This window comes from Dunckerocampus dactyliophorus, chromosome 7 (assembly GCF_027744805.1).
Source record: "Dunckerocampus dactyliophorus isolate RoL2022-P2 chromosome 7, RoL_Ddac_1.1, whole genome shotgun sequence".
Taxonomy (NCBI): domain Eukaryota; kingdom Metazoa; phylum Chordata; class Actinopteri; order Syngnathiformes; family Syngnathidae; genus Dunckerocampus; species Dunckerocampus dactyliophorus.
In genome coordinates this window covers 28,089,973-28,117,022 of record NC_072825.1, presented here as the reverse complement: position 1 = coordinate 28,117,022, position 27,050 = coordinate 28,089,973, and the positions used below count along the sequence as shown (strand labels likewise).

Genomic DNA, 27,050 nt, shown 5'->3' with positions numbered 1-27,050 from the left:
GCTCGCTTGACCAAGGACTTCTTCAGGGAGAATAACATCACTCTTTTGGACCATCCTGCATGTTCCCCTCATTAAAATCCCATAGAGAACATTTGGGGATGGATGGCAAGGGAAGTTTATAAAAATGGCCATCAGTTCCAGACAGTTGATGCCCTTAGTGAAGCCATCTTTACCACTTGGAGCAATGTTCCCACTAGCCTCCTGGAAACACTCGCATCAAGCATGCACAAACCCATTTTTGAAGTGATTAACAAGAACGGTGGAGCTACTCATTACTGAGTCCTACTGAGAACATTTTTTGTTCTGGTTTGGAGAGTTTTTTGTTATTTTTAAGCGATGGTCTTAAACTTTTGATCAGCTGATAAACAGCCTATTTCAGTTTAATTGTTTGTTTTCAATAAATGACTTTTTCAAGTGCTTTTTGTCTCACTCCCCCTTCTTGTTTTTGCATGTTGTAGCTCTACTTAAAGCCTCATTTAGATCCAAATGTGCCAAATGCAAATTCTAGCAATTTTTCAACTGGTCTTAAGATTTTGAAACCGTAATGCCTGTGCTTGTGATGAAGGAAGATGTACTGTAGTCACAGATGTAATTCCAATCGCATTATTAATGTAAGATATTTTAATGACACCCTTACTTTGTTTACACAATTAAACAAATGTGACAAAGAGCGCTCTTATGTTGAAGGCCGGAATGTGTTGTGTGTCTGGAAATTGATTGATATGGTGATGATGATTGGTTGATATGCGCTGGGCGCAAGAATAAACGTGCCTCTTGTTTTTTTTCCACTGAGAACCTGCACGTTGTCAGGTTGGCATTGTAAAATGGTTCTTGCATTAAAGCAGCAAAAACAACACGGTGAAAATATACTCATCTAGTCTGAGTCGCGCACACAGCTGCACTAGCTAAACTAAAGCCCCGGTCACACCGGCCGAACTTTGCTGTAGCGTCCTTGGAGCGGTGAAAAAAATCATCACCGCTCGTAACCGCGCACAAAATGGGGGAAAAAAAATAGAAAACACGGGCGTTGTCCTGAAGCCGCCGTTGCTTTAGTGTTGGTTTAACGGGAGCGAACGTTGGTTTAGCGGTGACGCGAGCGTTGATAGAGTGGTGTTCTGCGCATGCGGGCTGGTGGCATCCTCATTGTTCTGTGGGTGGTGTCGAATAAACAAGCCTACTAGTTATTTATGACTTTAATCTCCAGGTCCACACTCACGCAACTGTTGGTCCCATTCGCAGTCCCACAGTGCCCTCTACTGGTCAACATGTAGCAGTATAAATATAATGTGTCTGCAAACACTACACTCATGAAGTGCTGGAAGGCTCATTCCACAGCTCCACCATCAGCTTGTCATATCCATGGTAGTACAGTTTTACTGTAACTTTGAGCAAATTCAATATAACTGAGGTCTGCACTCAATGGCTATTCCAAATGGGCTTCTGGCCCATTTCTCCCGTATTAATAGCGAAATTATGCTCCGCCTCCGACACCTCCATACCAACGGCAAACCGAAGTCCATCATCGCAATGGATCGCTGCTTCAACGCCTGACACCGTTCCAGAAATCCCGTGTCCACTCGTAAAGCGCTTACAGCCGCTCCAACTAAGTTTTTGCGACGTTTAATCACCGCCCGGGCAAAGCTGGCGAAGCAGCAGTGGTCCAGCGTTCAAGATTTCTGCGTTGGCGTAGCGGACCCAAGCGTCCACGAACTTCCGTCTAGTGGCGCCAAACTTTGACTGGGCGTTGTTGGAGCGGTGATTAACTTTGCCGTAGCGGAAAATTGCCCGCTCCTCACCTCTGGCAATATTTTGTGCAGCTCAAACCTTTTGGAGCGGTAGGAGGGACCATCAGCGGTGGCCGAGCGTATACGGCGTTGCCTTAACGGGGGCGAACTTCTGTTAAACAGTGGTGCGCGGTTACGAGCGGTGATGAATTTTTTTCACCGTTCCAGGGACGCTACAGCAAAGTTCGGGCGGTGTGACTGGGGCTTAAGCGAACCCCGTTGGCTTCCATTCACGCTCCGTGACAGAGGAGTTTTCAAGGTTTTCGCCGGCGTTTCAACATGTTTAGTAGTATTTGTGCGGTCCCTATCATAAACAATCAGGCATTAGAGTGGCACTTCCTGTGCGAGCTCCTTACACCATGACGCAGCAGTCCGGGCACAGTGAGAGGGAACTACCGCTGTAGCTACGGAGCCAAATGTCCGACGTACAACGTCAAACTAACGTCACCACGGTACATGTCTGTATGGTGGTGTTATGTTTTCTTCTTCTTGTGGATGGTGCAAGCCGATTGGCAACCAGCATTGAGGCGCATTATTGCACCCTATCATAGTTGAGTGTGGCTCAGAGTTATGAACGTGATATGGCAACCAGATCGGCCCGATCTCGTGGCAGAAGCTGATATTATCCGATCTTCACAAATACAGGCAATCGGCAGCCGATCCCGATCCTGAAGATTGGATCGGGACATCCCTAGACAGTACTATTTAAAATATCATATCAGGCAGTAGTATTTGTAATACTATATAAGATATATATATATATATATATATATATGTATATGTATTTTAACTACAATTTCAAATACTAGAGATGCTAAAAATAGCATCAATAAAAAGCATTCAACATTTGCACTTTTTCTTGTGAAATGTTTGCTATTTGTTAGCTTATTGTTGTGGTACTAATCCTTCTTAGTTATGTAATTGTATTTGTACAAGTATAATGTGTCGAGGACCACAAAAAAGGATTGGAGGGCGGTGCTTTGGACAGCCGTGGTTTATGCCAGAGTGTGTGTGTGTGTGTGTGTGTGTGTGTTATGTCATATTGTCTTCCTGCGACAGACTTAATAAGAGTAACTGTTTCTCTCTGCAGGTAACCATGGCTAGCAAGGTAAAGCATGCTTACATAAAGTCATGAAAGTCTCATGTACTGATATTACCAATACCGATATCAACCGATATTAGCTTCACATTCTTGGTTTCTGTCTTGGGCAGGTGCTTTATGACAGTTAATGATGATGGAGTATTCTGTGAAGGGTCGTGGTGGGGGAAGTTCTGCACTGGTGATAGTGGAGCTATCCCCAAACACCCAGGAAGAAACTGTTGCTTGGTTACTGAGCAGGATAAGAGAAAAGCAGCAGGATGGAGGTACTGTATGTGTTGTTCAGTTGGCATTTAAAGAAAAACTGCACTTTTTTGGGAATTTTGCCCATCATCCACAATCCTGTCATGAGAAACATGACCACGTGTCTTTCTCTTTTCTGTGCCTTCTAAAGAGAGAAAAACAGCGAAAACAACAGCTAGCATGTGGGAGCTAACAATGCACGTAAAATGCGTCTGTGTAGGCTCTCAGTCGTACAGGAGTTGTCCATCGAGGAAAAGGCTTCTTGAGACGTCATCTGTACTTCTGTGAAGAATGTGTCGGACGTTTCGCTCCTCATCCGAAGAGCTTCGTCAGCGAACTAATAAGTGCTGGTAGCCTAGGCCTTAAATACAGTAAGAGTGGGCGGAATTGGTGTGCCAACACCCTCCTCCTATTGGTTCGTTACACTAAGCCTGGGCGGAGTAGTGGTATAATCCTATCCTGTTATTAACACCTCCGATAAAAGGGAAGTGTCGCTCCCTGAATAGGGTATGAACGACTCTGATACTGGCTTGTTAGCATCTATTGTTCTGGCTCGGCCCTGCCTTCACCTCATTTGCAAGACTAAGAGCTGTGGGTTTTGGTCTCAGTAACCTGCTGAACACAGGGTCCAAATTAAACCTCAAACCACCATTCCGATTCAATGATGGGTTCTGTTGTTTGACAAAAATAGCTTCCTTTACTCCTCTTTCAAACCATCTGTTTTCTTTGGCCAAAATCTTTACCTCGCTGTCCTGAAAAGAGTGATTGGTAGCTTTCAGGTGTAGATGTACTGCTGATTGAGGACCACTAGCATTGTCCCTGCGATGTTGATAAAGCCTTTTTTGGAGCATTTGCTTAGTTTCCCCAATGTAGTGCTCTTTGCATTCCTCATCTTTACAGTGGATGGAATAGACCACATTGCTCTGTTTCTGGTTTGGAGCCTTGTCTTTAGGATGCACTAATTTTTGTCTCAGGGTATTTACTGGTTTGAAATAGGTAGGAATTTTGTGTTGCCATAAGATCCTCTGGAGTTTTTCGGAGACCCCCGCTACATAAGGGACTACCACTCCTCTCCTTTTTGCTTCTGTGGGCTTTTGGGTTTCTTTCCCTACTCTCTTCTTTTGGCATTTGTTAAAAGCCCACCGTGGGTACCCACAGGTTGAGAGCGCTCTCTGAACATGTTGTGTCTCCTTTTTCTTTCCCTCAGCACTAGTTGGTATTTGTTCCGCTCTATGTTGGAGGGTCCTAATAACCCCTAGTTTATGTTGTAGTGGATGGTTTGATTCAAAAAGCAGGTATTGGTCAGTGTGTGTGGCCTTTCTAAAGACCTCTGTAAGTAGCTGTCTGTCCTTTCCTATAATTACCTTGCAGTCTAAGAAGGCTAGTTGGTTTTCTTTAGTGTCCTCGCGAGTAAATTTGATATTGGTGTCCACCGCATTAATGTGATCTGTGAAAGACTGAATTTCTTGTTTTTTGATTATGACAAAGGTGTCATCCACGTATCTAAACCAGTGCCTTGGTTTTGTCCCTGAGAAGGATGTGAGAGCCTGTTTCTCCATCTCTTCCATGTACAGATTCGCCACTATGGGTGAGACTGGTGAGCCCATAGCACAACCATGAATTTGTCTGTAGAATTTCCCTCTAAACTGAAAATATGTGGTGTTAAGGCAAATTTCCAGTAATTGGCAGATGTGGTCAGCACTAAGTTTTGTTCTCCGATGCAGAGTTGAGTCCTCGAGCAGTCTCTTCCTCACCACCGAGACTGCTGCTGAGGTGGGGACAGATGTGAAAAGTGAAGTCACATCATAAGACACCAAAGTTTCCTCTGGCTCCAATCTGAGGTCTTTGATGCTCGCCACAAACCCTTTTGTGTTCTCTATATGATGATCAGTGTTGCCTACCAATGGGGATAAGACTGTTTTTACATATTTCGCTACATTGTACGTGGTAGAGTCAATGCTACAGACAATGGGTCTGAGGGGAAACCCTTCCTTGTGGATTTTTGGAAGGCCATAGATACATGGTGTAGCCTCCCCAGGGTATAACCTATGATACATCTGTCTGTCAATTAGTTCTTCCTTCTCTAACTTTTGGAGACAGTGTATAATTTCTTTCTTATACCTACTGGATGGGTCCCTTTTAAGTTGCTCATATGTGTTGGCATCACTAATTAGACTTGTTATTTTTTCTTCATAGTCCAATGTGTTGAGAACCACTGTGCATCTGCCCTTATCAGCTGGTAAGATGGTGATGCTCTCATCTTTCTGCAGAGCCGCTAATGCTTTCCTCTCACCTAACGTGATATTGGACGGTGGTGGTTTGGCACTACTGAGAAGGGCCGATATTCTCAGACGAAGGTCCCCTGCCTCTGTTCTAGAAAGGTTATTGTTCCTGATGGCCGATTCAGCTGCTGTGATATAGTCTACTGTGGGTATCGTTTTAGGAGTCACTGAGAAGTTGAGACCCTTGGTTAATACTGCCTTCTCTGTCTCCGAGAGGCTTCTGTCTGACAGATTTTTGATCCAATTTTCTTTAGTATGGGTCTGATTCCCCCCATCCTTAGTGTTTACGACAAGCTGTGGTCGATTTTCCAATAGAAGTTTCTGGAATTTTCCCTTATGCCTTTCTTTGGTTTTGCTATGGTGCTTCATATAACCTGATTTGGTAAATTCACAAACCTCCTGATAGGTTTCGTGCGTAAGCTTGGTTTGCAATCTCTGATAGAAGGTTTCTACTTCAGACTGTTTATTTTTTATCTCTATGTTAAGTCTCCTAATTCTCAAATTCTGTATTTTTCTGATGTAGTTTAGTTGCATTTTCCTTGCCAAGTGTCCTTGCTCAAGGGACGCTTGCCTCATGCATTTGGGGATTAACCTACTCTGCCTGCATCTAAGATTGAATCTGAGGTGGTTCCTTAAATCTGCTAATTTAAGAGTGGCCTTTTCTAAGCTACGTACCAGCAGAAGGATGTCTCTCCCAAAGTTGGTAGCAATGCGTCTGTGTAGGCTCTCAGTCGTACAGGAGTTGTCCATCGAGGAAAAGGCTTCTTGAGACGTCATCTGTACTTCTGTGAAGAATGTGTCGGACGTTTCGCTCCTCATCCGAAGAGCTTCGTCAGCGAACTAATAAGTGCTGGTAGCCTAGGCCTTAAATACAGTAAGAGTGGGCGGAATTGGTGTGCCAACACCCTCCTCCTATTGGTTCGTTACACTAAGCCTGGGCGGAGTAGTGGTATAATCCTATCCTGTTATTAACACCTCCGATAAAAGGGAAGTGTCGCTCCCTGAATAGGGTATGAACGACTCTGATACTGGCTTGTTAGCATCTATTGTTCTGGCTCGGCCCTGCCTTCACCTCATTTGCAAGACTAAGAGCTGTGGGTTTTGGTCTCAGTAACCTGCTGAACACAGGGTCCAAATTAAACCTCAAACCACCATTCCGATTCAATGATGGGTTCTGTTGTTTGACAAAAATAGCTTCCTTTACTCCTCTTTCAAACCATCTGTTTTCTTTGGCCAAAATCTTTACCTCGCTGTCCTGAAAAGAGTGATTGGTAGCTTTCAGGTGTAGATGTACTGCTGATTGAGGACCTTAGTGTAACGAACCAATAGGAGGAGGGTGTTGGCACACCAATTCCGCCCACTCTTACTGTATTTAAGGCCTAGGCTACCAGCACTTATTAGTTCGCTGACGAAGCTCTTCGGATGAGGAGCGAAACGTCCGACACATTCTTCACAGAAGTACAGATGACGTCTCAAGAAGCCTTTTCCTCGATGGACAACTCCTGTACGACTGAGAGCCTACACAGACGCATTGCTACCAACTTTGGGAGAGACATCCTTCTGCTGGTACGTAGCTTAGAAAAGGCCACTCTTAAATTAGCAGATTTAAGGAACCACCTCAGATTCAATCTTAGATGCAGGCAGAGTAGGTTAATCCCCAAATGCATGAGGCAAGCGTCCCTTGAGCAAGGACACTTGGCAAGGAAAATGCAACTAAACTACATCAGAAAAATACAGAATTTGAGAATTAGGAGACTTAACATAGAGATAAAAAATAAACAGTCTGAAGTAGAAACCTTCTATCAGAGATTGCAAACCAAGCTTACGCACGAAACCTATCAGGAGGTTTGTGAATTTACCAAATCAGGTTATATGAAGCACCATAGCAAAACCAAAGAAAGGCATAAGGGAAAATTCCAGAAACTTCTATTGGAAAATCGACCACAGCTTGTCGTAAACACTAAGGATGGGGGGAATCAGACCCATACTAAAGAAAATTGGATCAAAAATCTGTCAGACAGAAGCCTCTCGGAGACAGAGAAGGCAGTATTAACCAAGGGTCTCAACTTCTCAGTGACTCCTAAAACGATACCCACAGTAGACTATATCACAGCAGCTGAATCGGCCATCAGGAACAATAACCTTTCTAGAACAGAGGCAGGGGACCTTCGTCTGAGAATATCGGCCCTTCTCAGTAGTGCCAAACCACCACCGTCCAATATCACGTTAGGTGAGAGGAAAGCATTAGCGGCTCTGCAGAAAGATGAGAGCATCACCATCTTACCAGCTGATAAGGGCAGATGCACAGTGGTTCTCAACACATTGGACTATGAAGAAAAAATAACAAGTCTAATTAGTGATGCCAACACATATGAGCAACTTAAAAGGGACCCATCCAGTAGGTATAAGAAAGAAATTATACACTGTCTCCAAAAGTTAGAGAAGGAAGAACTAATTGACAGACAGATGTATCATAGGTTATACCCTGGGGAGGCTACACCATGTATCTATGGCCTTCCAAAAATCCACAAGGAAGGGTTTCCCCTCAGACCCATTGTCTGTAGCATTGACTCTACCACGTACAATGTAGCGAAATATGTAAAAACAGTCTTATCCCCATTGGTAGGCAACACTGATCATCATATAGAGAACACAAAAGGGTTTGTGGCGAGCATCAAAGACCTCAGATTGGAGCCAGAGGAAACTTTGGTGTCTTATGATGTGACTTCACTTTTCACATCTGTCCCCACCTCAGCAGCAGTCTCGGTGGTGAGGAAGAGACTGCTCGAGGACTCAACTCTGCATCGGAGAACAAAACTTAGTGCTGACCACATCTGCCAATTACTGGAAATTTGCCTTAACACCACATATTTTCAGTTTAGAGGGAAATTCTACAGACAAATTCATGGTTGTGCTATGGGCTCACCAGTCTCACCCATAGTGGCGAATCTGTACATGGAAGAGATGGAGAAACAGGCTCTCACATCCTTCTCAGGGACAAAACCAAGGCACTGGTTTAGATACGTGGATGACACCTTTGTCATAATCAAAAAACAAGAAATTCAGTCTTTCACAGATCACATTAATGCGGTGGACACCAATATCAAATTTACTCGCGAGGACACTAAAGAAAACCAACTAGCCTTCTTAGACTGCAAGGTAATTATAGGAAAGGACAGACAGCTACTTACAGAGGTCTTTAGAAAGGCCACACACACTGACCAATACCTGCTTTTTGAATCAAACCATCCACTACAACATAAACTAGGGGTTATTAGGACCCTCCAACATAGAGCGGAACAAATACCAACTAGTGCTGAGGGAAAGAAAAAGGAGACACAACATGTTCAGAGAGCGCTCTCAACCTGTGGGTACCCACGGTGGGCTTTTAACAAATGCCAAAAGAAGAGAGTAGGGAAAGAAACCCAAAAGCCCACAGAAGCAAAAAGGAGAGGAGTGGTAGTCCCTTATGTAGCGGGGGTCTCCGAAAAACTCCAGAGGATCTTATGGCAACACAAAATTCCTACCTATTTCAAACCAGTAAATACCCTGAGACAAAAATTAGTGCATCCTAAAGACAAGGCTCCAAACCAGAAACAGAGCAATGTGGTCTATTCCATCCACTGTAAAGATGAGGAATGCAAAGAGCACTACATTGGGGAAACTAAGCAAATGCTCCAAAAAAGGCTTTATCAACATCGCAGGGACAATGCTAGTGGTCCTCAATCAGCAGTACATCTACACCTGAAAGCTACCAATCACTCTTTTCAGGACAGCGAGGTAAAGATTTTGGCCAAAGAAAACAGATGGTTTGAAAGAGGAGTAAAGGAAGCTATTTTTGTCAAACAACAGAACCCATCATTGAATCGGAATGGTGGTTTGAGGTTTAATTTGGACCCTGTGTTCAGCAGGTTACTGAGACCAAAACCCACAGCTCTTAGTCTTGCAAATGAGGTGAAGGCAGGGCCGAGCCAGAACAATAGATGCTAACAAGCCAGTATCAGAGTCGTTCATACCCTATTCAGGGAGCGACACTTCCCTTTTATCGGAGGTGTTAATAACAGGATAGGATTATACCACTACTCCGCCCAGGCTTAGTGTAACGAACCAATAGGAGGAGGGTGTTGGCACACCAATTCCGCCCACTCTTACTGTATTTAAGGCCTAGGCTACCAGCACTTATTAGTTCGCTGACGAAGCTCTTCGGATGAGGAGCGAAACGTCCGACACATTCTTCACAGAAGTACAGATGACGTCTCAAGAAGCCTTTTCCTCAATGCACGTAAAAGGTCACACCTAGAGTATTTTGACTATAAAGCCCTAAAAAAAACAGTGGTCTATTTACTAAGTGACCTGCATATAAACCAAGCTACAGAGACATTGTTGTTGTAGCAACTAACATGAAAAAAGCCTGGTAAAAGCTGGCAAACAGCTTTTACCCACAGGCCATCAGACTTCTCAACAAAGCACTCACACACGCCACACGCAACACACTCATAACACTTTATTTATTTATTTATTTATTCATTCAGTGGTATTCATGTCTCTTCTATTCTTGTTGCTTAATTTATTGGTATTAATGTTTCTTGTGTTTTCTTTCTTTTTTTGTGAGAATGAACAGAACAAGAATTTCATTGCATAGCACAACTACCTGTGTTACTGTGCATATGACATACTATTTTTCTGGGGTAGTGATGCAACGCCTCATGATGTGTAAATTAGATACTTTATTGAACTCCATGTTTTGTTTATACACGGCAAGATGGACAGTCTACTGATATCATGTGCTATACGCTCCATGTCTCACAATCAATATCATAGTGACTTACTCCATGGTCTAGCTGGTCTAGGACGTCTTTTCCAGTTTATTTTAGATACTGTATTTTTACTACCATAAGGCGCACTTAAAAGTCTTAAATTTTGTCCAAAATGGACGGGGCGCCTGATAATGCGGCGCGCCTTATGTGTGCACCAAGTTCCAAAATCTGTAAGTGTTGCTCCGTGACTTTGATGAGCGCTCTGCTCGACTGGCTGGGAGCGTCTCCTGCCGACACGCTGCTTATATAGAGGAAAGGCGGACGTGACTGAGGACAGCATGCACACGTGAAAGAGGACGCTAAAGGCACGCCCCAGTAGTTATATAGGTATATTTTATGAAACGGTGCCATCTATCCATCCATCTATCCAAGGACTACCGTGGCGCAGCAACATCGAGCGGATTACAAGGAAAGCTGGCCATCTTCTGCTCCTACTGCAGTAAAAACATTGCAGACAAACACATCCAGCCCAACTACATCACCAACATGGACGACATGCCGCTCACTTTCGACATCATGGTGAACCACACTGTAGAGAAGAAGGGGACCAGCACGGTAGCGATACACACAACGTGGCATGTGAAGTCAGCTTTTACTGTTGTGCTTGGTTGCCATGAATTTTCCAGCTGGTGTCATCGTTAAGAAAAATCAAAAGGGCTGGAAGGACGAGGAGAAATGGCTGAGTGGCTGAGTGACGTGTACTAAAAGAGACCGGATGTTTTTTTCCTACGCGTCACCGTCCCTGTTGATCTGACTCCATGCGCGCCCATCTCACAGCCGCTGTGAAAAACCAAGTGCAGCAAATGAACTTGGAGCTTGACATCATTCCGGGAGGCTTGACGAAGTAACTCCAACCGCTGGACATCGGTGTAAACACGGCGTTTAAAGTGAAGTTGCAAGCGGCGTGGGAGCAATGGATGACAGCTAGCGAACACAGCTTCACTAAGCGCAGCGCCCGCTCAAGTTACGCCACAATTTGTCAATGGAGTGTGGATGCTTGTCTAATGTGTTTGATGCACTATTGTTGGAACATTCACAAAAACCTGCATCATTTCTGAGGAGCCGCATGGCAACGAGACTGATTCTGACAATGACGAGAGGGAACCTGGAACCTGTGTTTGATGGAGAACTTGCCCCGCTGTTCATTTGTGATACAGAAGTACTACTTTATATACTTTAAATACTTGGATGGATTTGTGGATAAGGATTGATCTAAAATAACGTGAGTACATTGTTAAATACTTCAATAAAGTATAACCCAACTCAGTTTTGCTCCCGTTGGCTTTTCAAAAACATACAATAGCATGCATGCTAGCATATTGTAGCGTCGCTGGGAGCACTTCCTGTTCCCCAGCATGCTTTGCGGTAGTGTTTTGGTGCAAATGTTCTTAAAGTTACATGTTTGAGCCACATAGTTGTTAGTTATTGTTCTGCAAAAATAGCGGTAGTGTCTTGTCTGTTTTTGCGTTGCTGTGTGATGTTTTTAGTTGTGCACCATGACTGAGACTGTTGTGTTGAGTGATGACAGTCCTGATTTTAAGTGGGTTTGATAAACTGAATGAGAGTTCTGTTCTTAATCTGTCTAAAGAAATAAGGCATTTTCGCTTCCTCACTGCCTCTTGAGCGACACAGTATGTTTTAGCGTGCATGCTACCGTATGTTTGACCATACCTGCGCCCAATAATATGCGCTTTATACAGTACATAAAGCGCACCGTCTTTATGTACTGTATGTGTTAAATACAGAAATAGCACCTGTAACTGAGACTGCGCCTTTTAATACGGTGCGCCTTATGGTCGTGAAAATACGGAAGGTGGAAAAAACTTCTATCGCTGCAGGGTTTGTTAGCCCTAACAATTCTTTGTTAGCTGTGATGCAATCTCTTGTTGCAATGTCCTCCTCGTCATACACACAAAGCCTTTCTATCCATGGTAACACTGTGTGTATGCAGCAGAAACACTCCATTTCTGTTGGTATGGCCTGGCAAGCTCCACATTTACACCACCAAGTCATGCTGGTCCCCCTTTCCCCCTTTAGAGGGCTTTTTATAAATAGGCGTGTCCCATGACGTGCATTTACGTGTGGTCATGTTTCACATTAGGATTGTGGATGATTGGCACAAAAAATTCAGTTTTCCTTTAAAGATGAGCCTTGCTGGGGAATGAAGACGCGTTATTTACTGTCATTCATGCCATCGTTCCTCTCGTAAGGCATTCATGACAGGAAAAATCTTCTGAATTAGGGCTGCACATTGTTGGAAAAAATGTCAGTTATGACTTTCTTGCTTTCAATTGACATCACAATTCTTAAGGACAATTTTTACATGCACGCACACACCATGTTCAGGGCCATATGCTTTAAAGGAATGGCAGCTTCTAAAGAAACTTCCAATGGTCTTTCTGTTGTCCTTAATGGGAGGTCGTTTATGGCGGTAAATTGGTTCCAGACCCGACTGTGATTAGTGAATTTCCGCCAAGTAGGATTCCTTATTTATAAATGCAATATTTTTGTAGTTAGAGCATAGAAAACCTGTTTACAGCCTTCTAAATACACTTTTTAACATTATTAGAGCCCTCTAGACATGAAATAACCCCCCATAGTCACCTTTACAGTCCAATTACCCAATATAGTAGACATAATAAGAGAAAATTAGACATAATATAGACTGATGTTAGCATTGGCAGTCACATTATCACCAAGTATTTCCTGCTGTGGCTATTGTCTCATCAATGTAACATTACTGACAGTGATCGTGACCAGTGCCTATCATCACATCGTCCTTGAATGTGTCTTCTGAATGCCTTATATTTGCATTTTGCTTCATTTAGCAATTTTTATGCTTGAAAATGCTTCATGTGGGCAAAAAAACAAACCTTAAAATATGTGAATGTGCTGAATCAGGTGCTGAGCTACTGGTAGAACAACTGAAGCGTGGCGTTGGTGTGGAAGGGAGGGAAAACCCCAACATGTTTCTTGTGGCGGCCTCCTGGCAGAGGCTCCTCACCGGTGCGGAAGATGTGGGTCTCTTCAAGGAGTTCCAGGATGGATCCATGAGAGGTTTCACATGTGCCAACAGCCACAACTTCAAAGACTTCCATGGTGCGTTAGTGATGAGGACTTTGCGACAGCTTGTCCGTCAGTCATTGATAATGATTAATGATTGGGCTGCAGTCAGCATCAGGGTTTTCATTTGAGTTGAATTGTTGGTTTTGCTGCAGGGGATGGAGATGGCTTCCTGAGTACGGCCGAGTGTCAATACATCATTAAACATGAGTTGGAGAATTTACGAGCTAAGAATGAGAGCCATGTTCCGGGATACCCTCAAGTCAAGCTGTACCCGGGGAAATCTATCAGTAAGTGTGCAGCATCATTTCTTTGCAAAATGACCTTCATATGCAAACATGAAATACAGTCAAACCTGTCTTTGCGGCCACCTGTATATAACGGCCACCTGCCTATAGCAGCCACTGGGGAAAAAATCCCCCGCAGAAAATGTACGTGTTATAGGCCCTGTCTATAGCGGTCACCTGTCTAACGTGGCCAGCGGCCACCCATTTTGTATCCCTTGGCCAATATCTGACTGCATATAGCGGCCAAAATACGACTCAAGCAGAAGCTTCATGTGACGGTCACCTGCTGCTGCGTCCCGTTTTCTTGCTCTTTGTCTGTCTCTCTCCCACAGCTGGGCGTGCAGCAGGAGCAGGGACAACTGGACACACTGGCAGCTAATTAATCCTTCCCCTACTTAACTCAAAGTAGGGGCAGCTGTGAGACGCCGGTTTCTTCCATGACAACTCAGTCTACGTACTCGCGGCTCATGAAATCGCTCAAGCCCTTCCAGATTCGGCGTCTCCACAGCTGGGTGTTCCAGTTGTCCCTTGACCTAGCCGTTTGCAAATTCTCTTATGTTTTTTAACCTTTTACTCTGGGGCTCCACAAGCTCCACAGTTCACTCCTGTGATTACCTCCACGCTGAAAAGCAATTAAAGAACTGCCATCCACTTACCTTGCTTCCGCATTCTGTGGTCCTCCGCACACGCATCCGTAACACTTCATGCACGAAAAATAATCAACTCACATTTGAAACAAGAAACGTGTAATAATGTTTTAAATGTGAAAAAAATATATTAAAACTTTTTTTATTAAAACTAAAATTTTCTTCAAAAAAGTTTAAGATCAGCCAACCAAATTCAAAAACAAAATATTAAAAACAAACATAACAAAAGACAATACTAGCACAGCTTTGTTCTGTGGGTGGTGTAGAATAACAAGCCTAGTAGTTCTTTACAACTTTTAATCGCCAGTTTGGCTGTTTTGCATCATATCATTCCTACTTCCTTTTCTCTCATTCACTCTCTCTACTGTTGGTCCCATCCGCAGTCCCACAGTGCCCTCTACTGGTCAACATGTAACAGTATAATTATATGTATCTGCAAACACAACAAGCTTCTAATCACAGACATGTTAATATGTGCGTGCACAAATTCAAAATGGCCGCCAACCTGTCTATAACGGCCACCTGTCTATAGTGGCCACTTTTGCTGTTTCGCTTTAGTGGCCGCTATAGACAGGTTTGACTGTACTGTATTGAGTGGAAGTGGGAACAAATCAAACATGATGAATGTCTTTCAGTTCGTAGACTGCAATCCAAAAAAGTCCTGATCCAAATGTTTCCCCTACATGACAAAGAGGAACTCAAGAGACTTTCTTTTAACTGGTACAAAAAAGTCAAAACATCCCTACAGCCTCTTGGTAAGTAACACCACCTCCTTTTATCAGTTCAGTTCATGGAAAGATGCTGATTAGACAGCACAGGTGTGCCTTAGGTGGCCACAATAAAAGGCCACTCCACAATGTGCAGTTTGGCTGTATTGGGAGAAAGGGGTCTAGCAGGGTCAGAAAACCAGTCAGTATCTGGTGTGACTACCACTTGCCTCAAATAGCGTATACGCCAATCCAGAGCATCCCAAACATGCTGAATGGGTGACATATCTGGTAAATAGACTGTCCTGTGTTACGGATGGAGTAGCCCATCGTGCATTTTATTGATTGCACAGAGATGCTGTGATGAGATCCTTAAGCCCATTTTTGTGTCATAAAGCCACAATAATAACTAGGGTTGGGCGATATGGCCCTTAGCATGTATGACAATATTTTTGGGATGTATCACGATATAACGATAAAATTAAATTCAGAGAAGTCTTGTATAAAAAGCTACAAACCTTAACCCATATAATTAAATACACTTGTCTCAAATTGTAAAGCACATTTATTGATTTATTGGTAACAAACTGCAATACAGTAAGTGCATTTAGTGTCTACCAAACAAAGCGTTTTGTATTTTTGACTGGGTAAGTGTACAGTAGATGTGCTCGCTGACTGTGTCTCACACTTCTTGACACACTCTTTGTACTCAACTCTGTGTTTGCGCTTGAGATGGTAGAACAAATCTGTCGTGTTCCCACCTTTTGCAGTCTTTGCGAACTTTTGCATATTATTGTCTTTTGCTCCACATCTGCTCTATCAAAACCAAACCACTACCTCCCTGTTTAGCAACAGTTTGTCTATAGTCTCCGCATCTCCTCCGCTTTCAGCCATGCTCATTTTTTCTTTTTTTTTCCAAATTCCATTTTTTCCATTCTAATTTTTTAGAATTCAGATTTTTACATTTTACACTTATTTTTGCCAGCATAGCATGTGTGCATTATGGGTTAGTGAATAAAATATCTCTTAATTAAATGCAAAAATCTTTCTATTTATTGATGCTACACATCAATAGACAGTTTTGCCCAGTAATTCAGAAATGGATGTAGCCTAGCTAACTTTTCTAATGGAATTTCAGCCTCTGCACACATTGCTACAAAATCTTCTATAAACTATAATGCTTGGGCTTATGAGTAAGGAAGATGTAGTCACCGATGCAACTGCATATGTGAGATATTATTTTGTACTCTGATACAGACGGCATGGAGCAAACAGCGCTCTTATTTTGAAGGCCGGAAGTGTGTTCTGTTTGTGTTCAGAACGTCTGTAAGACAGGCCGCACGGTGTGTTTAGCATGTTGGCCACACAGTCACAGTCTGGAGATCAGGAAGACCTGGGTTTGAATCTTCGTTGGACATTTTTGTGTTGAGTTTGCATGTTCTCCCCGTGTGTGTGTGGGTTTTCTCCGGGTACTCCGGTTTCCTCCCACATTACAAAAACATGCATGTTAGGTTAATTGGCGACTCTAAATTGTCCATAGGTATGAATGTGAGTGTGAATGGTTGTTTGTCTATATGTGCACTGCGATTGGCTGGCGACCAGTCCAGGGTGTACCCCGCTGGGATAGGCTCCAGCATACCCCGCGAACCTAATGAGGAGAAGCGGCATAGAAAATGGATGGATGGATGTCTGACGAGCTGGGTGCAAGAATAAACATGCTTCTCGTTTCTTTTCACTTTAGAACATGCACCTTGTCATCGGGCATTGTAAAACGCTCCTTACATTAAAGCGGTAAAACAGAAAATGGTGAAAATATACTCATTCAGCCCAAGTCACACACAACTCCACTAGCATGCTAATTAAGCTAACCCCGCTAGCTTCCATTCATGCTCCGTAAGAGGAAGTTCCGCCAACTTTCACCGGTGTTTATTGCCATTTCAACATGTTTAGTTAGGGAGGAGGCGGTTTAGTGTTTGTAATGATTCCACCACGATTGAGTAAATACCACACGAGCATTCCTTCTCATAATGAAAGCATTTCACTCACATTATGTCAATTTCCGCAAGATTCCGCGTTTAACAGTAAATTCCATTTTTATTGGCCAATTCCGCGCTTGCCTTAACTCTGAAATCGTAGGGCCCTACATGCTGTGGCACACGTGAGGCGCCAGTGCGTCAATACAGCACGCCACGACTCAAAGGTCGCAGGAAAAACACGTCATCAACTCGGCTTTTTCCCGTTTATCATTTATATCGGTATAATTCATTTTCTTATCACTGTAAGCATGTATACAAGTATACCGGTATATGACATTTTTTTTATCGCCCAACCTTAATAATAACCCCATGTTCCAGCATGATAATGCACAGCCTCATGTTGCAAGGATCTGTATACAGTTCCTGGAAGCTGAAAACAACACAGTACTTGCATGGCCAGCATACTCACCTGACATGTCACCCATTGACCATGTTTGGGATGCTCTGGATTGGGGTTTGTTAGCCCATCTAGCCATCCATCTTCTTCTACTTATCTGAGGTTGGGTCAGGGCGGCAGCAGCCTAAGCAAGGAAGCCCAGATGTCCTTCTCCCTGGCTACTTTGTCCAGCTCCTCACGGTGGATCCTGAGATGTTCCCAGGCCAGTTAAGAGGCATAGTCTTTCCAATGTGTCCTGGATCTGCCCCGAGGCCTCCTGCAGGTCGGACGTGTCACCTTCCCAGGGAGACATCCTGAATAGATGCCCGACCCACCTCATCTGGCTCCTCTCAAAATGGAGGAGCAGCATTTCTACTCCGAGTTTCTCTCGAATGACAGTGCTTCTCACCTTATCTCGAAGGGAGAGCCCAGCCACCCTACGGCGAAAACTCATTTTGTCCACTTGTGTCCCTGTCACTACCCAAAGGGTTGTAATGTAGATCGACCAGTAAATTGAGAGCTTTGCTTCTCGACTCAGCTCCCTCTTCACCACAACGGACGGATGCAGAGTCTGCATCACTGCAGACGCCGCACCTATCCGCCTGTCGATCTTGCCTTCCATCCTTCACTCACTCGTGAACAAGGCCCCGAGGTACTTAAACTCCTCCGTTAGGGCAGGATCTCATCCCCGACCCAGAGATGGCATGCCGTTCTTTTTCAGACGAGAACCATGGACTCGGACTTGGAGGTGCTGACTTTCATGGCAGCTGCTTCACACTCGAACCGATCAAGAGAGTTGAAGATGCCAGCCTGATGAAGCCAGCAGGACCACATCATTTGCAAAAAGTGAGACCCAATTCCGTAGTCACCAAACCTGATCACCTCAACGCTCTGGCTGCACCTTGAAATTCTGTCCATAAAAGTAATGAACAGAATCTGTGACAAAGGGCAGCCCTGCCAGAGTCCAACCCTCACTGGAAGCAAGTCTGACTTGCCGGCAATGGGGACCATGCTGGGACAACGGTCATACAGCGAGCGAACCGCCTGAATTAGTTGATACTGTACCCAATACTCCTGAAGTACTCTCCACAGGATTTCTCAAGCAACACGGTCGAATGCCTTCTCCAAGTCCACAAAACACATGTGGACTGACTAGGCAAAGCTCCCATGCACGCTCAAGGACCCTCCAATGAGTGTAAAGTTGGTCCACAGTTCCAAGATCAGGATGAAAAACAATGTATATGGTATTTGAGGCAAATAGTGGTCACACCAGACTGGTTTTGCATCACAGGTTAGACTTTTCATGTCTAGTTTGGCCTAAGTGGCTTTGTTTTCCTTTCAGATGACATCAGGCACTACTTTGGGGAGGCTCAAGCTCTGTACTTTGGCTTCCTGGAGTATTTTACATTGGCCCTGGTACCCATGGCCCTCATTGGGGTGCTCTATTATCTCTTTGACTGGGATGATTACGGCAAATATGTTTTCTTTGCTGTTTTCAACCTTATCTGGTGCACTGTAATCCTGGAGGTAGGAAGGCATTGACAACTTGCCTGTTATCAATCATATTATGTCACATGATTGAGGACTGACTTATGCTTTCAACCTTCCCTCCACTAGCTATGGAAGCGGTGCAGTGCCTCGCTAGCCTATCACTGGGGCACACTGAGCAGAAAGAAGGTGTTTGAAGAACCCCGGCCTGGTTTTCACGGTGTTCTCGGGTTCAACCCCGTAACGGGACGTGAAGAACCCCTCTACCCCAACTCCAAGCGCCAGCTCCGTGTCTACCTTGTGTCTCTACCCTTTGTCCTTCTGTCCCTTTACCTGGCCCTCTATGTCATGATGATCTACTTTCAGATGGAAGGATGGGCTCTAATGATCCATGATAGGGAACAAAGCTTCTGGACGGGGATTCTGGTGTATATTCCCAGTATAGTCTATGCTGTGGTTATAACTTTTATGAATGCCCTCTACAGATATGCTGCTGAGTTTCTCACAGAGTGGGGTAAGTTGACTTTCCCTGTTGTCAGTGCTGAAGAGCAATATGCAGTCATGGGAAAAATGATCAGACCACCCTTGTTTCTTCAGTTTCTTGTTCATTTTAATGCCTGATACAACTAAAGGTATCTTTGTTTGGACAAATACAGTGACAACAAAAACAGCTCATAAGGGTTAAATTTTCTTTGGCAGTACAATGCTATAGCTATTCATGTAAGAACTTAAGTGATTGTGGTTATTATCAAGAAATCCATGGAGGTTGCTAGATATCAGCTTTTAAATTAAACTCTTATGAGCTATATTTATTATAATCATTATATTTGTCCAAACAAATGTAACTTTTACATGTATTAGGCATGAAAATCGATCAATAAACTGAAGAAACAAGGGTGGTCAAATTTTTTTTTTCCATGACTGTAGTAATAAAATATGCTTTGTTATTGCACTTACAGTATAAGTGTGTGTGTTGACTTTTGTGCTCTCACATACTTATGTATTTCTGCTAAGATGCACATTCATGTCACAATAACTTGCTATGATTATCTGTTCGAGGCTAGAGGCATCTGTCTTCAAAACAAGTCCTCCCCATGCTTATCACCAGATTCAAATAGCTTTGGGCGACAAAGAATGTTCCATGACCATCCATTCATCATTTCTTAATTATTTTGTATTGATTTCTGCTTGTAAAACTATAATGATTCCCTATATAATGTACTGTTTTCATATTTTTGGAATGGATTAATTGGATTTACATTATATAATAGGATATTACTGTCATAAAAAAATATACCAATATTATCCGATATCTCATTTTCTTGCCAATGTTGGCTGATAATAGGCAGAAAAACGATACCGATATGATCCGATATTGCAATTTTATGCCAGCATTAGCCGATATTGGCAGACAAAAAATGATATGGGCTGACATATCAAATTTTTCTACCAATATTGGCTGATAATAGGTTGTTTGCGCTTATGCGCTGAACAAAATACCCACCCTTTTTGGAATCCTTAGAGGGGGTACTGGAGAGTGTTACCTCGAGGGATTTCCTTTGTTCTGCTAGGGGACTTCAACACTGAAGTTGGCAGCGACAGTGAGACCTGGAGAGGCATGATTGGGATGAATGGCCCCCTTGATCTGAACCTGAGAGGTGTTTTGTTATTTGACTTCTGTGCTAACTAAAGTTTTAGGGGTCATGCGAAACATAAGGGTGTCTTCCATCGATACTTGTAATCTAAATATCATACCTCGCATTGCATCATGTGTTCATCAGACCACATTAGCTTGGGGGAAGAGCGGCTGCTGACATTGGTATCAGTTGATATCAGTAGAGTTGCTTCAGGAGCGGTTATTCATTTTATTCAGTAATTGTGTGGTGTTTTCTCTATAATGCTGCTAATCTTGCAAATCTGTTTTTTCTTTGTTTTTAGAAAATCACAGGCTTGAGTCTTCATATCAGAATCACTTGGTCCTCAAAGTATTAGTTGTACGTATACTTACTGTATATTCATCTTGACATTGTGATATAATTTCAGTCAGTGCTGTTTTTCATCAGCTCCTCTCATTTTTTCTTTGCAGTTCAACTTCTTAAACTGTTTTGCTTCCCTGTTTTACATCGCCTTCGTAATGCAAGACATGGTGCTGCTCAGACAGGTAAGTCCCATTCAACATTATTTGAATATTGTAGTTGTCAAAGTTGACTTTTATACACACGTGTATACATGTACGCTATCATCACATACCTCGTTTTTAATTTCACGCTTCATGTTGGTAGAGTAACAACATGCTAAACATTCAACTAACTTTTGTCCAAACAATTTTCAATATTTTTTTAAAATGGAACACAAAACACTGCAAACTGCTAGCAGGTCATTTTCCAATAACTAACATCTTGTGAAATTACAGCTTCGTAAAATGAACTTCATAGTATTAACTCATATTTTCATCTTCTCCAGTTGCAACTTTTTGTTCAGTAAAATTCAAACTTTTCTCATAATATTACCACTTTGTTCGTGTAGAGTTCGTTTTTTGTAAAATTATCAATGTCCATCCATCCATTTTCTATACCGCTTCCCCTCTTTAGGGTCGCGGGGGCATGCTGGAGCCTATCCCAGGGGTGCACCCTGGACTGGTCGGCACATATAGACAAACAACCATTCACACCTATGGACAATTTAGAGTCGCCAATTAACCTAACATGCATGTTTTTGGAATGTGGGAGGAAACCGGAGTAGCCGGAGAAAACCCACACACACACGAGGAGAACATGCAAACTCCACACAGAAATGCCCAAGGGAGAATCAAACCCAGGTCTTCCTGATCTCCAGACTGTGTTGGCCAACATGCTAACCACTAGACCACCGTGCGGCTCAATTATCAATGTTTCTAGTAAAAATGCAACTTTTCTCATAATATTACCACTATTTTCTTGTAAAGTAGTAGTAGTTTTTCTTGTAAAATTATAGCTTTTCCTCGTAAAATTATGACTTTTCTCATAACATTACCACTTTTTCTTGTAAAGTTATTTTTCTTTTAAATGTATCACTTTTTTTCTCGTAAAATTATAACTTTTCTTCTAAATTACCACTGTAGTCTTGTAAAGCTAGTTTTTCTTGTAAAACTGACTTTTTTGACAAGAGAAGCTAACTTTACAAGAATGAAGTGGTATTATTTAATTTTTCTAGTAAAATTTTTCTCATATTACCACTTTTTTTTGTAAAATCACAACTTTTTCCTTGTAAAATTCCAACTTTTCGCATCTTGCCATGTTTTCTTGTAAAGTTAGTTTTTCTTGTAAAATTATAAATTTTTTCTTCGTAATATTACAACTTTTCTCATAATATAATTTTTTTCTTGTCAAGTTTCTCATGTAAAATTGTAAACTAACTTTTTCTTGTAATGTTAGTTTTAGACTTTTTTGTTGCAAATTTCAACTTTTCTCATAATATCACAACATTTTTCTTGTAAAATTTGTTATTCTTGTACAATTATAAGTTTTTCCTAGTAAAATTATATATTTTCTGATATTACGTTATCAGTTATGACTTTTTCTTGTACAACTTATTTGTAGTAAAATTACAACTTTTGTCATATTACCAGTTTATTTTTGTAAAGGTGTTTTTTCTTTGAAAAGTGTGATTTTTTTGTTGCAAATTCCAACTTTTCTAATAATAATACCATTGTTTTCTTGTAAAGTTAGTTGTTCTTTTAAAATTGTGACTTTTGTTACAGTTTTTTTTAAATAATATTTACACTTGTTCTTTTAAAGTTACATTTTCAGAGTAAAACTACAGCTTTTCTCATAGTATTACCACTTTATATTTGTAAAGTAAGTTTGGTTGGGGTTTGTTGTAAAATGAGTTTTTCTTGTGAAATTATGCTTTTTTTTAAATCCTAAAATTACAACTTTTCTCATAATATAAAATTTTGTTTCTTATTAAGTTAGTTTTTCATTTAAAATTGTTTTTTGTTCCAAATTTTGACTTTTCTCACAATAATACCACTTTTTTTCTTGTAAAGTGTGTTTTTCTTGTAAAATTATATATATATTTTCTCTAAAAATTACAACTTTTTTCACACAATTGCCACTTTTTTCGGAAAGTTATTTTTTGTAAAATTATATAATTTTAAAAAATCCTAAAATTACAATTTTTTTCATAATATCATTTAATTTCTTATAAAGTTACTTTTTCTTGTAAATGTATCACTTCTTTCTAGTTAAATTACATTTCTCATGACATTACCAGTTATTTGAAGTTATTTTTTCGTGTAAAATGTTACCTTTTTTGTAGTAGAATTACAACTTCCCTCATAATATTACCACTTGGGAATTTAGTTGTAAAATTGTGACTAAAATTATGCCTTTTTCTGGTAATATGATGACTTTGTAAAATTGCAATAATTTCTTATAATTTTTTTTTCCCCTTAAAATTGCAATTTTGTAAAAAAGTTATTTCTGGTAAATGGTACAGCTCATGTTAGGTGTGTAGTCGTGACGTAAGCGTAAGTTTTGTGTCTTATGGTTTGGGATGTTTGTGCTCTTGTGGCTTTCCAGAGTTTGGCAACGTTGTTGATCACCAGTCAGATCTTGAATCAGCTGATGGAGGCTTTCCTGCCCTACTGGCTTCAGCGGAGACGCAATAAAAAGATGATGTCCAATGTTAGGAAGAGTCGAAGTGTGGAAGGCAAGGAGCTTCTTTTAAATGAGCAGGTGGAACTGGAAGCTGACATGAGCACTTACTTGGCAAGTTCTCATCATCTTCTCAAACCCATTGTTGTTGAAACGGAGCTCCAGGTTGATGGATGTGTCTTTGTCACAGGGTACCTTTGATGACTACCTGGAGTTGTTCCATCTGTTTGGTTATGTCAGCTTGTTCTCGTGCGTTTACCCTCTGGCTGCCGTTTTCGTAGTTTTGAATAACATAACAGAGATTTACTCTGATGCCTTCAAAATGTGCCACGTGTTCAAACGACCCTTCTCGGACCCGGCTGCCAACATAGGAATCTGGCAGGTAAAGAAATGTTGGCGTATTGTTGGTGTAATACGTGGCAATGCAAGGATCCTATGAGATTAACTTGTTGTTCTTGTGTGTGTGTTCAGCTGGCCTTTGAAGCCATGAGTGTGATGGCTATCGTGACCAACTGTGCTCTGATCGGCATGTCTCGTCAAGTCAGAGCTTACTTCCCTGACTCAGACATGCAGCTCATTCTGTGGACAGTGGCTCTGGAGGTAAAAAAAGATCTTGACCTGATGGTCACATGCATGACAGTATGTAAAAAAAAACCCAAATATCTATTTAGAAATGAGATGAGGAATACGTTTTTGCCACCCTAGTCTGCCACTCCTCGTTCAAAGTCCTGCTCCGGCAGAAGCATCGTGCAGATAACAAAAGACAATAAACATTTACATCTTACCTTATTGACAGTATGAAATCTTATAATGATGGATGTATGATTTATGATTGCAGCATGGCTTGCTCGCCTTCAAGTTCATCCTGGCCTTCCTGATTCCAGACGTTCCCAAACACATTCAAGTGAAACTGGCTCGTCTGGAGTTTGAATCGGTGGAGGCCCTCAAGAAGAAGGTAAACGTACTACTCTTACTTGTACTACAATCATGTCTCACATCCTACAATTCAGGTATGTACTTCATACTTTCATGGAGATATTGCTATGACACTTGACTGACTGATTGAATGACCTTTGACAACCACATCTGTGTGGCTATGCCCATTTGTGACTATGCCCATGCTATGCATATGCTAACATGCCATGCCCATGCAATCATGCGATGCTCATATGCCCATGATATCATACTCTGCTCATGCTATGATGCTATACCCATGCTATCCTGCTACCATGCTATGCCCATGATATTATCCTATCCGTATGCTATGATGCTATGCATATGCTATCATGCTATGCTCATGCTATCCTGATATGATCACACTATCATACTATGTATATGCTATCATACTATGATCACACTATCATGCTATTCATATGCTATCATGCTATTCATATGCTAACATGCTATGCCCAAGTAATCATGCGATGCTCATATGCCCATGATATCATACTCTGCTCATGCTATTATGCTATGCCCATGCTATCCTGCTACCATGCTATGCCCATGCTATTATCCTATCCGTATGCTATGATGCTATGCATATGCTGCTATGCTCATGCTATCCTGATATTATCACACTATCATACTATGTATATGCTATCATGCTAAGATCACACTATCATGCTATTCATATGCTAATATGCTATGCCCAAGTAATCATGTGATGCTCATATGCTCATGATATCATACTCTGCTCATGCTATTATGCTATACCCATGCTATCCTGCTACCATGCTATGCCCATGCTATTATCCTATCCATGCTATGATGCTATGCTTATGCTATCATGCTATGTCTATGCTATCATGCTATGTATTTGCGAGCATGCTATGCTCATGCTATCATTCTATGCCCATGCTATGCTCGTGTTATCATGGTATACCAATGTTATCATGCTATTGTGGTATACCCATGCGACATTGTGCACATCCTACCATAACTATGAAAGTAAGAAATTTCAGTGCTCTTGTATCCTATTGGGGGAACTCTGCGGATACCGTCGAGTCGTAGTCATCTGACTATTGTGTGTGCATTTTGTTCAATTTGAATGAAGTGCTGATGTTTCCTGGTGTCAGGAAGAAAGACTGTGTTGGTAATAAAGAATGAGTTTGCATGGAGAGATTGTGTGTGTGTGTGTGTGTATAACCATGATTCAACATATCATTACTAAGTCTGAGTGTTAGTTACCTTTACCATGTTCATTATGACTTACTGGTTCCTCAGTTAAAAGCTGCTGCTTGTCTTGTTTTGCAGAAAATGTTTCAAGTGCCTGAGCGTAGTTAGAGTTCCCAGGGAGGGTGAAGACGCCTACACCTGCGTGAGAAAAATCTGCCAAAGAAAACAAAGCGTTAATATGTTTTTTCATCTACTGCATATATCCATGACTCCATGTTGCAATGTAAAGGACATGACTGTAATAAAGGCTGCACAGAAACATTGGTTGAATCTTCGTGGTCTGTATCAAAATATCATCCCTCACTTTTCAAAGTCGAACAGTTGTGTTAGCTGTCCTGCACCTACAAACAAAAATTTGTTTCATTATTTTACACAAACAATGGCAAACATTTAAAAAATATTTTCAACTCTTAACATTCAAAACTCAATTGGATTTGAGTTGCTTAGAAGAGTCTGCTTAAATATTGGATTACTTGAAACATGTCTACAGTCCTGAGACATAGCTAATCCTTTTAAACTTTATTTTGTTGACCACATTCATTGACATGCTCATCTGTTTTGCTTCTCATGTGCACATTCATACATTATCTATTCTTCAATTGAGAGAATGTATCACGAATATAGCAACTCGGGAGTTTTCAAAGTGTTTTGTATTGACAGGGACAAAAGCCAATAAAAACAAAGATAACTGAATAAATAAGTAAATAAATCAAATGTTTTGTTTTCATCGAAGAAGGTACTGCAGTTCATTTGAAATGTCACTTTCTTACCTTGAAATGTGATGGATAACTTTGCTCTAGTATTAGGCAGGTTATAATTGAAATTCTATCATTTGCTTATATATTCGTATTTTATTATATGAATTGGTACTTGGATGACACTAAAATGTATTTTTCAGAGACAATAAAAAATTGAAAACTATTACCGAGGGTTGCAAATCAGCCGGCTAAATAGCATTTTTGACCCAGTGGACTTGCCGTACAACTTCCGTCGCATGGTTGATGACGCTGATGAATGTACTGTATGTTATTTTAATTTTTTTATCCTTTAGCTTTTATCGACATATGTTGTCATCTTCGACGAAAATTTCATTTTAAATACATTTAAAATGTATTTTTTTTTTAATCTCGGACGTCTCAGTGGTCATTTTGCGCGGGAGGTGAAAGGTGATGCAAACATGGCGGAAGGTCTGGAGCGGTGGTCTGGATGTTGTGTCGACTTCTCATCATTACCCGTTTAAATGTCTGCTAAGTGTCATATTGATGATTTGGTGACTTTTGGATACGCACAAGAAAGACTGGTCAGAAAAAACATTTATTGATCCAACAGGTTTGTACTCGATTGCTACCCAATTAGCCATTTTCTTTTCTTGCCATATTTATTTTTTTTCTTGTGCCAGCAAAACCTTC

The 27,050-nt window shown here is 41.5% G+C and overlaps 2 protein-coding genes across 2 annotated transcripts in view; both read left to right on the top strand.

Moving 5' to 3' along the window:
- The window catches only part of ano10a (anoctamin 10a), a 28,200-nt gene extending 2,300 nt beyond the window's left edge, over nucleotides 1–25,900 (top strand). The window contains exons 2-15 of the mRNA XM_054781531.1: nucleotides 2,875–2,892; nucleotides 2,997–3,149; nucleotides 13,127–13,324; nucleotides 13,444–13,578; nucleotides 14,858–14,977; nucleotides 18,684–18,868; nucleotides 18,959–19,343; nucleotides 20,768–20,823; nucleotides 20,916–20,990; nucleotides 23,392–23,580; nucleotides 23,657–23,848; nucleotides 23,938–24,066; nucleotides 24,305–24,421; nucleotides 25,720–25,900. Of these exons, the coding sequence (XP_054637506.1) occupies nucleotides 3,014–3,149; nucleotides 13,127–13,324; nucleotides 13,444–13,578; nucleotides 14,858–14,977; nucleotides 18,684–18,868; nucleotides 18,959–19,343; nucleotides 20,768–20,823; nucleotides 20,916–20,990; nucleotides 23,392–23,580; nucleotides 23,657–23,848; nucleotides 23,938–24,066; nucleotides 24,305–24,421; nucleotides 25,720–25,749 (1,947 nt within the window). The 5' untranslated portion in view covers nucleotides 2,875–2,892; nucleotides 2,997–3,013 and the 3' untranslated portion in view covers nucleotides 25,750–25,900. The remainder of the gene's footprint in view (nucleotides 1–2,874; nucleotides 2,893–2,996; nucleotides 3,150–13,126; nucleotides 13,325–13,443; nucleotides 13,579–14,857; nucleotides 14,978–18,683; nucleotides 18,869–18,958; nucleotides 19,344–20,767; nucleotides 20,824–20,915; nucleotides 20,991–23,391; nucleotides 23,581–23,656; nucleotides 23,849–23,937; nucleotides 24,067–24,304; nucleotides 24,422–25,719) is intronic.
- Nucleotides 25,901–26,645: 745 nt separating this feature from the next.
- The window catches only part of taf2 (TAF2 RNA polymerase II, TATA box binding protein (TBP)-associated factor), an 86,013-nt gene continuing 85,608 nt past the window's right edge, over nucleotides 26,646–27,050 (top strand). Inside the window, exon 1 of the mRNA XM_054780972.1 lies at nucleotides 26,646–26,970. The gene's annotated coding sequence lies outside the window, so the exon portion shown is untranslated. The remainder of the gene's footprint in view (nucleotides 26,971–27,050) is intronic.